General features: G+C 43.7%; 1 protein-coding gene across 3 annotated transcripts in view; it reads left to right on the forward strand.

The window, feature by feature from the left end:
* The window catches only part of MYZAP (myocardial zonula adherens protein), a 94,553-nt gene that overhangs the window by 18,662 nt on the left and 58,455 nt on the right, over positions 1-17,436 (forward strand). For all 3 annotated transcript variants that reach the window (XM_039468876.1, XM_074393831.1, XM_074393830.1), the window contains 3 exons: positions 6,540-6,695; positions 9,789-9,881; positions 13,620-13,733. In XM_039468876.1, coding sequence (XP_039324810.1) covers positions 6,540-6,695; positions 9,789-9,881; positions 13,620-13,733 — 363 coding nt within the window. The remainder of the gene's footprint in view (positions 1-6,539; positions 6,696-9,788; positions 9,882-13,619; positions 13,734-17,436) is intronic.

The following is a 17,436-nucleotide window of genomic DNA, read 5'->3' on the forward strand; positions in this document are numbered from 1 at the left end:
AGGAAGGAGTGCAGTAGCTATCCACAGGTGCGATCATAGCACACGAAGGCCTTGAACTGCTGGGCTCAAGTATTGCCTCTGTCTCAGCCTCTCAAGTAGCTGGGACTACAAGCATACACCACTGCACCTGGCTAAGTATTTTGATGAGCCAAAGGCTTCAGTTTTCCTGAGAATATGGAGCTGCTCATTTCTCCCTGTTTTTTTTTCCAGGCTGCGGAAAGGCTCAGGGGTAACATTCATTTTTGTCAAAGAGAGCAAAACGGTGTCAAGTATGAGTGATGACTTGGGACAAATAATTTGCTGAGATAGACACACAGGTTGGACAAGCCAGAGCACATTCCTGAAGTGCCAGCCTCTGCCTGCAAGACGGACAGGGAACCCAGTGGCTCTGTGCCTAGCAGTCCCGGGTTGGCTGCTGCCCTCTGGCTGGAGAAAAGAGGTCTGAAGTAAGAAGTTTTGGACATATCTTGGCTTCTAGTCTGCAAGGCACACAAGTCGCATTATGGCCCTTCTCAATCATATTGGCAGCCAGGATGTGTGACCAGCTGCCCATCCTGGCTGGTGGGGCAGGGAACTGGCTGTGACAGTCTGCTATTGTCAGTCCTGATGTATCCTGATTTTCTTTTTTTTTTTGCACAGGTCCGTGTCAAATACTCTAAATATTCCATCTTTCTTTTTCCTTTCAAAATGTATTTTTGGAGCCTTTATTTATGCTGGGTACCAGAGATAGAGCAGTGGATAAGGCAGATGTAGTTAGTCCCTGCCTCTGTGGAGCTTGTTGCATTGTAGGATCCTATATTCTTACCTAAGATTTAGACAATATCACTGGCCTTGTTAACCGAGACTCTCCGATGGCCAGTAAATCCCTTTGGATGGGAATTTAGGCTAAGTTAGTTTTCTGAAGTTGCTCTTTCTTTCTTTCTAAGGTACTGGCTGGGAGATGTATCTACAGGGAGGTCAGCCATAGTATGGACCTGTAGGTTGATTTGTGAGTATTCACAGGGAACAGCTTAATCCAGAGATTCTCTGTATGTGTTGGAAGTATGGAATGTCCTTTCAGTCAATTTTCCTTCTTTGTAATAACTTTCTTTTCATTCTACACATTTATTAGGCCTTTTATGTTCTAACAGATTTTGTCTAGTATTGTTTCATGCCCAGGAGGCTTTTAATAGATTTAGAGTATATTTTTTAAAACTCTATTTTTAATACCAAGAAGCATTAGAAGGAGGCCTTTAATTTTTTAAATTTAAGTTTATTTTACTTTTCTTGAGACAGGGTCTTGCTCTGTTGCCCAGGTTGGAGTGTAGTGATGTGATCACAGCTCACTGCAGTCTCAACCTCCTCTGCTCAAGCGATCCTCCTACCTTAGCCTCCTAAGTAGCTGGGACTACAGGCACACACCACCACATCCAGCTAATTTTTGCATTTTTTGCAGAGACAGAGTTTCACCTTGTTGCCCAGGCTGGTCTCAAACTCTTGGGGTCAACCGATCTGCTTGCCTTGGCCTCCCAAAGTGCTAGGAGTATAAGCGTGAGCCGCTGTGCCTGGCCATGTGGAAGTTTTAAAAAACTTAATTTTGGAGAGTTTCAAACATAACAGAATAAGACTGGGTTATGTAATATGTCATTGGCCCTTTCCCCAGCACCAGCAACCTCAATACATGGCCAGTCCTGCCTTGTCTACATCCACTGTGTATAAGGAAATAAATACACATCATTAGTATCTCAGCGTGTTTCTCTAAAAGAGACTGTTTCTTAATATCATCATGATTCTCTTCTGCCTAAAAATTGATATTTATCTTATTGGGAGGTATTTTAAAGGATACAGGAGGAAAGAAATTTAGCCACAAACATCTTGCTTAACACATCAACTTTTTTCTTTTTTTCCTGTATTCAGATTTTGACCGAAAGCATACTGACATTCAGTAAAAATGATAGCCATCTTTGCTGCTTAGCTTTTCTGGGTATACATGTTGTGATTGGGGTAAACATCGACTCTCTGTTCCTCCATCTAAGAGGAATAATAGGTGTTCCCTTCATTTGGACCATATTTGTGTACCCTGAGAAATTTTCAGACCTCTCCCAGCTTCTGAAGTTCCCGATTCATTCAGCAAATATTTATTGAGAGACTCATTGATGTCAATCACAATTAGAACTGGGAATTATGGTGGAAAAGAAGACAAGTGAGGCCCTGGACTTGTTGGAATTCACAGTTGTTAGGGGATTGGGCCTTCTCCGCACAAAGATGCTCACCTATGCCAACAGTAGCTGGGCTACAGTTGTGTTGAGTGTTGTGGGGAAGGGCTGGGAGAGTGGATCAAGAAGACCTCAGGGGTCTGAAGGGTCAGGGAAGGTGTTCTTGACTCTTGAGGAAGCGACATTTCAGCCCAGCAGTGCAGACTGAGGGAACAGCACATGAAACTACCTTGAAACAAGAAGGAAGTTGGTCCCTAAAGGAACAGAAGGGAGGCAGTGACGCAGGTGTAGGGTTGGGGACAGGCTGGGGAAGTGGAAAGAGCCCCACATCCTGAGCCTGCCTCTTCCAAATGGCCCTGGGACCTGAGGGCAGGCCCTTGGCTTCCCTACAGCTGGAGACCCTGGGATGCCGCATGGAGATGTGAGTTCCACTTCCTCTCCTGACTGTAGCCTTGTAGTTAAGGAAAGAGCTCCAATTTGGAAAGAAGTAAGCGGGTACTTACAGGCTATCACCCTGGAAGAAGAGAAGTCATACTATTTATGCAGTTGGGTCATTTTGAGGATGAAAGAAAATATTATATATCACCTAATAAAATCACCTGACACCAAATCTCTTCCCCCTCGTCTTGCTTCGTTAACTTTCTTCTTTACTTTTTCTGACAGGACCCAGCAGCTCCTCGGCTGCCTCAGGAGTCCTCTGCCCTGGAGTGGCTGGTGCTGATGGCCCTGCTCCCCCAGGAGCAGAGTCTGGGGTTGTGCCCCTCCCAAGGGCCTTTTATTTAGACCCTGACATTTACATAAGTGATCAGTTCAAAAATAATGCTTTTCTCTTTTTTTTTTTATTGCATTTTAGGTTTTGGGGTACATGTGATGAACATGCAAGATTGTTGCATAGGTACACATTTGGCAGTGTGGTTTGCTGCCTTCCGTCCCCTCACCTGTATCTGTCATTTCTCCCCATGCTATCTCTTCCCACCTCCCCACCCCCCCGCCCCTCCCGCATTTCCCCCCAACGGACCCCAGTGTGTAGTGCTCCCCTCCCTGTGTCCATATGTTCTCATTGTTCAACACCCACCTATGAGTGAGAATATACGGTGTTTGATTTTCTGCTCTTGTGTCAGTTTGCTGAGAATGATGGTTTCCAGGTTCGTCCATGTCCCTATAAAGGACGTGAACTCATCGTTTTTGATGGCTGTGTAATATTCCATGGTGTATATGTACCACATTTTCCCTATCCAGGCTGTCATCGTTGGGCATTTGGGTTGGTTCCAGGTCTTTGCTATTGTAAACAGTGCTGCAATGAACATTCGTGTGCACGTGTCCTTGTAGTAGAATGATTTATAATCCTTTGGATATATACCCAGTAATGGGATTGCTGGGTCAAATGGGATTTCTATTTGCTTTTCTCTTTTTGTGAAAAAATTTCAAAGTCTACAAAAGAACGTAAAGGAAAAAGTAAAATCTCATTTTCCTGAGGAAACTGTCGTTAGAGATCTGGATTCCATCTTTCTAGATGTTTTCCACAGACAAACACACAGTCTCAAAACAAAAAATGAACATGTGAGATTTATGCTTATTCACTTAGTGTATCTTGATCTGATTTTGTGTGCAGAGCTTCGAGACCCAGGCCTCACAGCCGTAGACCTCATTCTTCCTGGCATTGCTTGTGTTTTCCTTGCTCCGTGGTGGCCCCATCTCCCTGCCTGGGCTAGGGACAGGATCCTCTGTGTCCGGCCACCTGAGTTTTCCTGCAAGCCAGGCCACCTCTGAAAGGCTTTGCTTTGGAGAAAGGCATTTCACCAAAGCCTTATGTTGTTGTCGGCTCGTTTTTTAGGAACTGGGTGGAGTCCGTGACTGAAAGATTTTGCTTTTGTTTCCTGGTATGTAGGGAGTTTCATTAGAGCTTTTCCTCTTCCCGGTTATATGTCCAGTAAACTGGGGATAACTTCATGCCCGTTCATGACTCTACTGCGAACTGTTTAACTGCTCAGTTGCCCAAACGTAAGCACAAATTTCAGGGTAGCATCAGTGCCTTTGGGCCCAGCTGTGAGGGACTCAGGGGAAGCGTTTGCTAGAAGCCAAGTACAAACAGTGACAGCCTCTTGCACTCCATCTCTTCTCTAGTGTGTGAGGAAGGCTGAAAAGCAGTGGATGTTGTGTTTTCTTACTTTTTAAAAAGCTTAACATTGAAACAAAGCAAAACAAAACAAAAAACAAGCAACACAGAAAGGTATAAAGGAAAAAGCAAAAGTCATACTGATCTCCAGCACCCCTACCCCACCCGTGGTTCCCCGCTTAGTAGCCTGTGAGATTAATCATCATCATGTAGCTTTCTAGCTGTTTCTTTGATTTAGCAACTTTAAATGAATGGGATCATAAAGTACTTACTGTTCTGCCACAATGAACAATTTTCAAATGCAAATTAAAGTTTTATGTGTTAGAAAACATTTTGTGGGCTGGGCACTGTGGCACACTCCTATAATCCCAGCACTTAGGAAGGCCAACGTGGGCGAACCACCTAAGGTCAGGAATTCAAGACCAGCCTGACCAACACGGTGAAACCCCATCTCTACCAAAAATTTAAAAAATTAGCTAGGCGTGGTGGCAGGTATCTGTGATTTCAGCTACTTGGGAGGCTGAGGCAGGAGAATCACTTGAACCTGGGAAGTGGAGGTTGCAGTGAGCTGAGATTATGCCACTGCATTCCCACCTGGGTGACAAGAGTGACACTCTATCTCAAAAAAAAAAAAAAAAATATATATATATATATATGTATGTGTGTGTGTGTGTGTGTGTGTGTGTATGTGTGTGTCTGTGTGTGTGTGTGTGTGTGTGTGTGTGTTTATGTAATATTGGGCTGGCATATATTACAAGCATGGCATGTATGTATATATGATATATTGGGCTGGCATATGTTACAAGCATGGCATGGTGGCTCACGCTTGTAATCCCAGCACTTTGGGAGGCTAAGGCAGGCAGATCACTTGAGGGCAGGAATTCGAGACTAACCTGGCCAAGATGGTGAAACCTCATCTCTACTAAAAATACAAAAATTAGCTGGGTGCGGTGGTAGACACTTGCAATTCCAGTTGCTTGGAAGACTGAAGCAGGAGAATCACTTGAACCCGGGAGGTAAAAGTTGCAATGAGCCAACGTCCAGTACACTCCACTCCACTCCAGCCTGGATGAGAGAGTAAGACTTTGTCTCAAAAAAAAAATGTGTGTGTGTGTGAATACATCAAAGGCAGCAGGAGAGCAGAGTTACCCTTTATAGAATTTGGGTTTCTGTGTCTTGAGATTGTCGAGGTACCAGGGTCAGCCCCATGGAAAATTGGGAGAAGGCCAGTTTATCTGAAGTCTTAGTCCTTGATCTTGGCTTCTGTCCCTTCCATGTTGTGGAGGCCCCTACTCTGTCCCCCTGCCTCTAAACAGAGCCTGCAATGTGGGGAGGGGCTTAATGAAAGACAGAATCACAGAGCCAGACTTGATGTAGATGTGTGTCCATAAAAAAGTTGCCTAACCTCTCTGAACTTCAGTTTTCTTAGCTTTGAAGTGGAGAGGACAGAAAGGACAATTGCTGTGTCACAGAGTGGTTGTAGCTTCGGTGCTTGACAAATCCTAAGTTCCCCCTTTCCTGCTTGCTCAGCCTTCATTCTATAAAAGTGTGGTAACACATGTTACTCTTTCTCAAGGGGATTTGCATTTCAACAATGACCAAAAATTTAACTGAAGGAATTAAGAACCAGCCAACAGGACAGGGAGCATCCTTTTGGGCTGAAGTCACACCACCTCTGCCTGGCTTTTCAGAACGATTTTATGAATGGTCACAACAGGTTATATACTAACACCACCCTCTTTTCTCAGAACTCGGCCCCAGGACTAGCCCTCCCATCAGAGGACAGTTTAGCTGCCAGATGACCACCAATCTCAACCTCGTGCATTTTAGGCCATATATGTAGTGATGAGGTTGAAGTCATACGGAGAAGCTGGAATAAGGGGAAAGACGGCATTACTAAGAGCATGAAGTTTCAAAAGCTTGCTCTTGTTACCAGAAACAAAACAAGTCCGTCTGGTATCTTTGTGGGAATTATTGCTAGGTGAGTAGACAGGTCCTTATAGACATTAGCAAAAGGTGCTCTTTCTCCAGGGCAAATGCAGCTCAAGCCTATGCCAAATGCAACTTGGTGAACAGAGACTGGGTGGGGTGTCTGCTCCCGCCGTCTTCACTGCCAGGCGACAAATGCTGAGCACAACTTGCATAATCATACACACGGGCCCGTTATTACAACTGTTCGCATGAGGCCTAAGGAGTAATTCTTTTTCTCTTTTCCTACCTTCTTGTAGCATCTTGACCTGAGCAATGGAGAACCTACCAGGAAACTTCCTCAGGGTGTTGTTTATGGTGTGGTGCGAAGATCAGATCAAAATCAGCAGAAAGAAATGGTGGTGTATGGGTGGTCCACCAGTCAGCTGAAAGAAGAAATGAACTACATCAAAGATGTGAGCCATTTAAGAGTTTTTGCCCCTCATCTGTATTCTTTTCGTAGCATGTGAGAGGATGGGGTTGGAAGCATTGAATGGAATATATTAAGGCATTTTGAAAGAATTCTTAGCGTTATCACTTTGACTGGAAATGTTTCTGTGTGTCTTCATGGTAATGTTGAAGTCCAGATGTAAATCTGTAAGGAAGGAAGGGTTGAACTTCTGCTGGATGGATGTTACTAGGTAAGTATACTCGGGAGAGCAGATGACTTCTTTCCAGGCAGGATTTGGAGGCTCTTGTGTGGTCTTTATTACACTTACTAGTCCCAAATCCATCCCTGGCAAGGGGACTTGGAAGACTGTGGCTGGTTCAGATCAATCAGTTGGGTTGAGACAAATGCTAGGAAGTCAACCATAATAGACATTGTCCAACCAAGCCAATCAGTGCCATTTCCTTGTATTTAACAGTTTATTTCCTATCTTTTAAATTACACGTTCTTTCAAGAAAATTTGGGGAAGACAAAAATATATAAAGCAGAAAATAAAATCACTCATAATCTCACCATTCAACCAGAGCAATTATTCACATTTTAGAGTATTTTCTTCTTCTTCTATCTCTCTTTTTCTCTCTCCATTTCTTTTTGTTCCATCCTGCATTTCCCTAGATTGACCGATTCCACTGTTGCCCAAACCACCCAGATTATATAGAAGAGGAAATGGGCTGCTCTGACATTGATGGGCTCACAGTACAGACCAGTGGCTTCGAAAATGCTTGTCAGAAACTGAGGCAACGTGGGGCCAGGGAGTCACCCAGGCCTGTGAGCTCGCAGACCTTGCTTCACGCTCCAGCTCTGTCTCTGACCCAGCAAGTCACTTCTGTCCTGTGCTGGCTTCGGTTCTCATGTTGAGATTATCGGGGGCCGGGCTTTGATACATAAGGCTAAAACCACAGCTCTGTGAGCCCCGTTTTCTTTTGTGGGTTTTCAGATAAGGTGCAAACTCGTGATGTCTTAGCTTTTGTGTGAGTTTTTAAAAGGAACATTTCTTGTTGAATTTAAAAAATAATAAATGCTTAGCAGAAGATATGAGGAAAAGCCAGAAAAACTAACACGCATATACATAATATATATGACGGCCACCAACCTCAAACTCCTGGTTATCTCACCTTTCAAACATGATTATTAAAATTTGTTTTATTACATAATTTTGAGACAGGGTCTCATTCTGTCATCCAAGCTGGAGCACAGTGGCCCAATCACAGCTCACTGCAGCCTCTACCTCCCCAGCCTCACGTCATCATCCTGCCTTAGCCTCCCAAGTAGCTGGGGTTGCAGGTGTGTGCCAATACCTGCAGATAATTTTTTGTAGAGATGGGGCTTTACCATGATGCCCAGGCTGGTCTTGAACTCCTGGACGCAAGTGAACCTCCCATCTCCGCTTCCCAAAGTGCTGCGATTACAGGTGTGAGCCACCGTGCCCAGCCTCCAAGCATATTTTTTAACCATTCAGAATATTCAATTGCTGAATTTCCTGCTCAGAATAGCTCAGACATCCTAAGTTTCTTGTGTTTTTTTTCTCAAGGAAATACATAGACCTTCCTCATTTAAATGCTCCAGAGGTATGGCTCCACCCTTAGTAACCTTCTAAACAGACTCCAGAGTCCCAAATTGCCCAACACAAGGACAGGAGGAGATGTTGGCTAATCCTGAGCCCTGGATGAGATGTGGCAAAGTCACATGACTCGGAGTTACCACCCTCCACTGTGATCTACAACTTCAGGAGGGACCTGAAAGTTAGGTTCCCTCCCTGCCGCAGTAGCTTCAGTTCCATCCCTGGCCTGGTCATTGCAGTGTTGGCCTTTGGGAGGGACGTGCAGCTCTAGATTCCACCCACTCACCACTGGGAGCAGCGCAAGAGCCAGCTCAGGGCCACACGTGAAAGCCATTCTGCCTGCCTAGAATGAAAAGTTGTACTTTTAACCTCACTTTCCCCAAATGTTTGAGGTTAATGGCAAGAAAGTAGACTCCATTTTTGGAATTCATATGGGGAAGTCTTGGGGTCTTGACTCTCCCTTCCCCCAAATCTCCACCAATATCCAGTAACCCCTAATAAACATGCTATCTAATTTAAAACTGTGTGCTTCAAAATTAAGACTTCCAATACTATGCCCTAAACTCATAAATTCTAACCAAACTGCTGCCTTTAGGCCGTTCGTAAAGCTGAAATTCTGGAGTGTGCTGCAGAATAACTCCCTTGAGACTTCCTGTCCTCTTTGAGGATTCCTGAGTACTTTGCCCATCCTAGGGACACCAGAAGGGAGGAGACAGACACTGTTTGTTAGGTTTTTTGTTGTGTTTTTAGAGTTTTTTTAAGGTCCTGTTATTCCTCTGAAAGTAGTACTGTAGAGAAACTTCAACAGCATTTGTGTAAACAAGTGTTTTGGGGAATCACTGGAACTTTTGTTGCATTTACTGCCTTGTGTACTATCGATGATTATTTAGGAACTGACTTTCAAATTGATGGGCTCCCCAGGGTTCATATTTTACTTCCGTCGATTCTAGACCTTTAATTGCTCCTTGGCAGTCAGAGCAGATAGAGGGAAAAGCATAGGTTGGTTTTTGGTTTTTTGGTCCTTTTAGCCATGAGTCTGTTAAAACACATTCTACTTGTTAAAATATGTGACAGGAAAAGGGCAGAACCTTGCCCAAATGTAATTTGAGGGTGATAGGTGGATTTCAACACCATTTTCTCTTCACAGTTTATTTGGCTAGTTAATATTTATTATTATAGTTACGTGTAATTTTTATATATATAATTATATGTAATTTATATATTAACCTATGTTTTATTATATTCTATATTAATATATGCCTATTTTATTATATATAAAATATATACATAATAAAATTATATATAAATTACTTGGATAATTCCTAACTAGTTTTTAACTACTTGTTGGGGGTGACCTTCTCCCTTAATTTCCTGACTGTCTTGTTCTTAAGATTATTTTTATGTAGCGTCCTTCTTTCTGCAGAATTTCTTAAAAGTTTTGGAAATCTTGTATGAAAATGTCATAGCTTGATCCCTAACTAGAATATTTGTGGGCTACAGGTAAGAGCCACTTTGGAAAAAGTGAGGAAGCGAATGTACGGAGACTATGATGAGATGAGACAGAAGATTCGGCAGCTCACCCAGGACCTATCAGTAAGTCATTATCTCAGTTGCTTGGAGCTAGGGAGGCGTGGCAGGGCTCAGAGTGGTCACTCAGTGGCTAGTGGCTGAAGAGAGTATGTAGTGTTCTTTATGAACAAAATCAAATTTAAATAAACTGAGGCAATTTTATCGCAGAAGGAAATGTATTACCTAAAGGGAAGTTTTCGTGGCAAGATAACCTCTTCTTTATATTCAAAGCGTTCCCACAAAAGTCAGGACCAAAACAAGGATGTCAGCTATCAGCATTATCATTTAACATTGTTCTTGACGTACTAGCCAAACAAGTGAAATAAGCATATTGGTTTAAAAATGGGACAGGTAGATGTAAAACTATCACTGTTTACAAACTATATGATTGTATACCTGGAAAGCCCGAGTGAACGTGAACTGAGAAAGAAAAGCTACTACAAACGAACAAAGAAAAGATTCGTTCTTTGTAGCAGGTTATAAGATTATATATGCACACACACATAAACACACACAGGATATAAAATTAATATATACAAATGGGTTTCAATACACAAAAACCTCTAAAATATTATCAACTGAAAAATACTAACTACCTAGGAGTCAACTATAGCAAGTGAAAAGAAATAGCATGTGCTTAGAAAGGAAGATTCGGCATCATAAGATCCAAGTTACTGTACCAATTTAATATGACCCAATAAAAAAACCTATAGATTTTGTTTTTTGTAAGTGGAGTAGGTGATTCTAAGGTTTATATAGAAAATAAATAAAAAGAGTTGGGAAAATAATGGGAAAAAAAGAGCAGTGAGAGGGACTAGCCTTATTAAATGTCAAAAGAAAGTGAAAAAGCCTCAGAGATTAACGCAGTCTAGTAATGGCACATAAATAGGCAAACATCAATAAAAAATAGTCCAGAACTGTACCCCAATATATGACAAATGTAGCATCTCAAAGTACGGAAAATGGACTAGTCAGTATGTGCTGTTGGGAAAACTCACGTGCTGCTGGAAATCTTATACCTGGATAAATTCCAAATGGATCAAAGATTTAAATGCGAAAAACAAAACCCAAAAGTGCCAGAAGAAAATGTGCGGATTTATATATACCCGTGGGGTAAGGGAATGCCTTTTCTTATTACGACAAAAAATCTCAAAACCATGAAAGGAAACGGGGATAACTTTGACAACTTTAAAATGAGAAACTCCTGCTGCTAACAATGTCAAAGTCAAATAACTGGGAAAAATGATCTGTCCTTCATATCATAGATAAGAGGCTCATTTTCTGAATATTGAAAGATCCCCTATGAATCAAGAAGAAAAAGGCCACAACTCATAAAAACAGGCAAAAGATTCCTAACAGGTAGTAATGTATGCTAAAGGAAAGACGGGGCAATCTTATATGTATGCCAGGATGCTCTGCCTCGCCTCATACTAAGAGAAATGCAGGTTCAAACTACCCCGTGATATAATTTTTATCTGTTAGACCCGCCAAACTGCAAGAGTAGTGCAAGACATTGTTCACAGGCCTGTGGGCAAACAAGGGGGTTGCTGATGAAAATAAAATTTGGTATTACTCTTAGAGCAATTTGGCATTATCTGTCAAAATTACAGATGCTTAGATCCTTTGACCCAGCCCGTCTATTCCTAGCATTTATTCTGCAGACAGACTCTCACATATGAGGAAGGACATATGGATGGACTTATTTATTGCAACATTGTTTGTAATAGTAAAGTGATTAGAAACCTAAATGTCCATCATGAAGGGGAAAGTGGCCAGGTGTAGTGGCGTACACTTGTAATCCCAGCATTTTGGGAGGCCGAGGCAGGTGGATCATTTGAGGTCAGGAGTTCAAGACCAGCCTGGCCAGCATGGTGAAACCCTGTCTCTACTAAAAATATAAAAATTGGCCGAGCGTGATGGCACAGGCCTGTAATCCCAGCTACTCAGGAGGCTGAGGCAGGAGCATTGCTTGAACCTGGGAGGCGGAGGTTGCGGTGATCCAAGGTGGTGCCACTGCACTCCGATCTAGGTGACAGAGTGAGAGCCTGTCTCAAAAAAAAAAAAAAAGAAAAAAGAAAAGGAAAGTAAACTAAATTATAAATTATGTATTTCTACAATAAAATACATGAATTTGTAAAAGAAAAAAAAAAAAAAAAAGCAAGTAAGCCCTTGAAGGGGAGATACAGAAAGATATAGATGGTGAAAAAAAAGCAAGACACAGGAAAATACATAGGAAAATTTTGCTACCATTTGTGTAAAACAGGAAGAGAAAATAAACATATCAGGATTGTTGTGTGTGTGTGTGCACAAAAAATTACCAGAAGGATAATCCAGAGGATAATTAACAACTGTTCGTAATAGGGAGGCAGGGATGGGCAGGGTGGTAATTGAGCAGCATGGTAATATTTTATAAAGTATAAAAGTAACTTTATACTTTTTAAATGTTTGCACCATGTGAGTGTATTACCTACTCAAAACTTGAAGAAAAATAACTTTCCTCTAGTTTAGTCAAGCTAATGCTTGTGGACATTTTAAAAAAATTGTTAATAATCCTAAAGATAGAAACCCCTCTCTGTATGACACAGCTTCCATAAGAGTTAATATCTGCAGGAAAGAAGGGCAGTTCCAACAGACAAACAGACAGGCATTGGAGTTCAGTTTATGGCAGAGCTGTGAGATTAACTGCTTAAGTAACACCTACTACCTTGATTATAGGAGTGGGGCTATGCCAATGTATCTACCTAGCCCATTCCTTGATTATAGGGGTAGGGCTATATAAACATATCTACCCAGCCCATTCCCAGTGGCATGTAAATGTGTGAAATTCTCACCTGCTTATGGAAAGCTATTCTGCCATGACTGTGAGACACTAATGACCATTGTCAAAGCCAAAGAATTGGATTTGCAATAGATGCATAAACAAGACTGGGCTCCTCGTTTTCTATCACCATCTCATACACACCCTCATTTTCTTATGCTAGAACTGTCCCAGAAACCTTGCCTACAAGTCTCCTCCTTCTCCATGCCATCCTACATACTGCAGCCAGATTAAGATTGCTACATTACTGCTATTGAGACACAGTGCTGAACACAAAGCTGCCACATGCTCCTGGGCCTGGCCTGCTTTAATTCGGTCTCCACTCCCCAGAGTGTGCCTCCTGCTCTGTGGCTCCCAGAGGCCACATGGGGAGCCTTCCTGCGGACTTCTATCTCCAATCCTACCTGTATCTAGCCTCTTGCCAATATCTAGGTCAAGACCGGCCTCTGATAAAACTTTCTCAGACATGTTAAACACACATACCCAACAAAGACAGCAGCAAGAACAGCAGTGACAAAATGACTCGAGAACTGAGTGAGCCCAAAGCATATTCTCTGTATGGTGACTGCAAAGAGCAAGGTGGCTGCAGAAGTGCTTTCAACTGGGTTCTAGTTCTAGGCATGCCACTTCTGAGCTGTTTGACTGCGAGCAAATCACGTAACCTGTCTGATGGTTTCTTCCAAGTAAAGCACAACATTCTGACTCCTGCACATTGTTGTTGAGAGGACTAAGCCAGGGTCTGTGAGTAAACACTATCCAAAGGAAGATGATTCTTGCCTTCCACTCTCTGGGTCACGCAGATGTTGACTCTTAAAATTAAAGCTTTACTTTAGATATTGTTGAAGTAGAAATGGCTTCTAACAAAAGAAAGTTGCAGCCTAACTGAAGATTGTCGAGAGCGTGTAGGGACTGATTTTGTGTGTCTGTCTCCTCCATCTGTCCAGGTTTCCCATGCTCAGCAGGAGTATCTGGAGAATCACATCCAAACCCAGTCGTCTGCTTTGGATAGTTTCAATGCCATGAACTCGGCCTTGGCGTCGGACTCCATTGGCCTGCAGGTACTCGTCTCTTTACTGGTATGATAGGGCAACGCAGCTTAATCAAGAGTGGGGCCTGTCCCTTTGTAGAAAAATAAGTCACAGAACATCCTCGGCCCATCATTCAGGATTCTTTAAGCAGAACCACTGCAAAGACTGTGCCCAGAAGACAGTGAAGGAAACTGAAGGAAGCATTTCCAAGCTGAGACTCTAAGGCTTTGTTTTTGCTTTCACTGAAAAAGGAATTGAGACCCTGAGTTTAGGGTGAGAGATGTCACTTTCTCCACTAGAGACTCGAGTGGTCCTCAGCATCTGTGCCTAACCCCACGCCTCAGCCCTCTCCCTCCAGCTGCAGTGCCACGGGAAGTGCCGCCTAGTCACAGGTTAACACAGATGTCACCAAAGACAATCTGTACTCTTTCATGGCCAGCAATATAAAAAAAGCTTGTAAACAGTTTTTTATACTTGGAAATTATTTTGTATCAGAAAGAATCATGGGGCTGGGTGCAGTGGCTCACGCCTATAATCCCAGCACTTTGGGAGGCTGAGGTGGGTGGATCACGGGGTCAGGAGATTGAGACCAGCCTGGCTAACATAGTGAAACCCTGTTTCTACTAAAAATACAAAAACTTAGCCGAGCACGTTGGCACGTACCTGTAGTCTGAGCTATTTGGGAGGCTGAGGCAGGAGAATCATTTGAATCCGAGAGGCAGGGGTTGCAGTGAGCCAAGACTGTGCCACTACACTCTGGCCTGGGCGACAGAGTGAGACTATCTAAAAAAAAAAAAAAAAAAGTATGTTCCATGTCTTGTAGTAGCAGACAAGGAAGCAGAGAGACCCAGTATCTTACATTTGTGAAAATGTATGCTGTTAACTCACTTTGAGGGATTGTTTTCTTGGTTGACTTGGTTTACTAGGGGCTAACCATTCAAGTGCTTCCCATTCTTATCTTACAAGTCCCTTAACATGCAAATTAACTTGAAAATGTTCAAAACAAGTAATTATAACGATTTGAAATAGGTTCCCGTGGTCTTCATTTCCAATACATGAACAATAGTTTCTACTTCTCCAACTTTGTTTGGCTCTTCCCTTTTTGCCCTCTTTCCAAAAGTTCCCAAAGCTATTTCAAATCCTTTCTAGTTCTATATAAGTAATTAATTAGATAAACAAACAAATGTTCAGGCTGGGATTCTCCACTTCCCCTAATTCTCTGATTACAGCGGGTATGGCAGCAGTGACAACAGCAAAGCTCAGCCGCTGTCCTGGACTGGGTCCAGGCGGCCTCAGGTTTGGGTTCGTCCGGGATGCCCATTTCTGGTGGGGCCTCTGAGTCCCACCCTTTTCCTGGCTCCGTTGAGTGTATGCCAGCTTTCCCCTGGCCTCAGGCCAAGCCCCATTCTGGGTCTGGTTTGCTCGTGGCCTTTGTTTCCCTTCCTCCTGTGGTCAGAGGGGCTTGCCAAGGCTCCTTTTCCTCCCTTTTCCAATGCCGTCTCATTCCCAGCCCACCAGGAAGGGCTTTGTCTCTCCTGAATTCAGGCTTAGTTGGTATTTGTTCTGGTTTTTGTTCTTGTAGACTTGGCACCTTCTAGATGGCAATTCTTCTGCTTTGCCATGTAGCCAACACTCTGGCATTTACTGCAGGGGTCAGCTGTTCTAGTTGGGCTAGCCCTAACCCAGGTACCGTGACTGATGCCTAGTTATCATGCAGGCTCTTAGTCCTGGACAGTCAAAGGAGCCTTATAGCTAAAACATTAAACAGCTGAGAGGGAGGGAGGGAGAGAGAAGGAGGAGGAGGAAGAGGAGGAGGAGGAGGAGGAGGAGGAGGAGGAGGAGGGGGAGGAGGAAGAGGGGGAGGAGGAGGAGGAGGGGGAGGAGGAGGAGGAGGAGGAGGGGGAGGAGGAGGGGGGGAAGGAGGAGGAGGAGGGGGAGGAGGAGGAGGAGGAGGGGGAGGAGGAGGAGGAGGGGGAGGAGGAGGGAGAGGGAGAGGGGAGAGGGGGAAAGGAGGGAAGGGGAGGAGGTGCCATCTCACAGGAGGAAACTCAGCCTGCTAGAGAAAGAGGACTGACTTACTTAAGGTGTTAGGCACTGATGTTGGGGGCCACCCAGGTGGACCGAATCTGAAGGTAGCTGGCTTCTTATGCAGAATCCCAGCCTCTTCCACTGGCCTACCATACCCAATTTCCTTATTACTGACAGGGAGACCAGACCCTTGGTTTGATTCCATAGAATATCAGAGCTAGAAAGAACTGAGAGGATCTCTAATCCCTTTGTTTTATGGATACACAAACTGAGGCCAACAGAGAGAAATGACATGAGCAAGATACTTACCTGGTGGCAGAGCTAGGATTCAAAGAATCCTAGTCTCTTGGGCCAGAGTGTAGGTTTTTGTATAGATACAAGAGTAGAATCTATGAAGCCAGTGGGGCTGGGGGAGTGGGTGGTTGGCCTAGGTAGTTTCTTTTTTTTTTTTTTTTTTTTTTTTTTTTGAGACAGAGTTTCGCTCTTGTTACCCAGGCTGGAGTGCAATGGCGCGATCTCGGCTCACCGCAACCTCCGCCTCCTGGGTTCAGGCAATTCTCCTGCCTCAGCCTCCCGAGTAGCTGGGATTACAGGCACGTGCCACCACGCCCAGCTAATTTTTGGTATTTTTAGTAGAGACGGGGTTTCACCATGTTGACCGGGATGGTCTCGATCTCTCGACCTCGTGATCCACCCGCCTCGGCCTCCCAAAGTGCTGGGATTACAGGCTTGAGCCACCGCGCCCGGCCAACCTAGGTAGTTTCTAAAGCCCCTTGAAACTCATGTTCTTTGACCCCATCTTCCAGAGGGCTTCAGTATTTTCTTTAATAGCGAATGGTCTCTTTCAAAAATTCCTTTTCTTGATTCAAGTAGGTTTAGGAGTGAGAAGCTTATTATTATCCAAAGTAGAGGCTGAGGAATTGAAGAGGCTTGAGTGACCGGTCATCTGTTCCTAACAGAGGTGTTAGAAACGGTGCCCAACACCAGGGTTTCCACATCTTCTAATGTGAAGCTGTAGATGATTGGGGCCATAATAGAAGATGCCTTTCCAACAGCAGGGATTCTATGGAGGCCATTTATCTTTAAGGAGAGTTAACCAAGTAGAAACCAAATCAGTAAATAGCAAAACCATTTTTTTTTCTTCTTTTTTTTTTTGAATCGGTGTCTCACTCTGTTACCCGGGCTGGAGTATGCAGTGGCGTGATCTCGGGTCACTTCAACCTCTGTCTCCCGGTTCAAGCAATTCTCTGCTTCAGCCTCCCAAATAGCTGAAATTACAGGCACCTGCCCTTGCCTGGCTAATTTTTTTTGTATTTTTAGTAGAGAAGGAGTTTCACCATGTTGGCCTGGCTGGTCTTGAATTTTTGAGGTTGTGATCCAGCCACCTCGGCCTTCCAAAGTGCTGGGATTACAGGCATGCACCACTGTGCCAGGCCTTTTTCTTCTTCTTTTTAATTATTTTTTTAGAGATGGGGGCTTGCTGTGTTGCCCAGGCTAGGGTGCAGTGGTGTGATCATAGTTCACTGCATCCTCAACCTCCTAGGCTCAAGTCATCCTGCTGCCTCAGCCTCCTGAGTAACTGGGACGACAGGTACACACCACCATGTCTAGTTTTTTATAGTTGCCCCAGGCTGGTCTCGAACTCCTGGCTCAACTGCTCCTCCCACCTTGGCATCCCAAAGTGCTGGAATTACAGCCATGAGCC

Source organism: Saimiri boliviensis, chromosome 2 (genome assembly GCF_048565385.1).
Source record: "Saimiri boliviensis isolate mSaiBol1 chromosome 2, mSaiBol1.pri, whole genome shotgun sequence".
NCBI lineage: Eukaryota > Metazoa > Chordata > Mammalia > Primates > Cebidae > Saimiri > Saimiri boliviensis.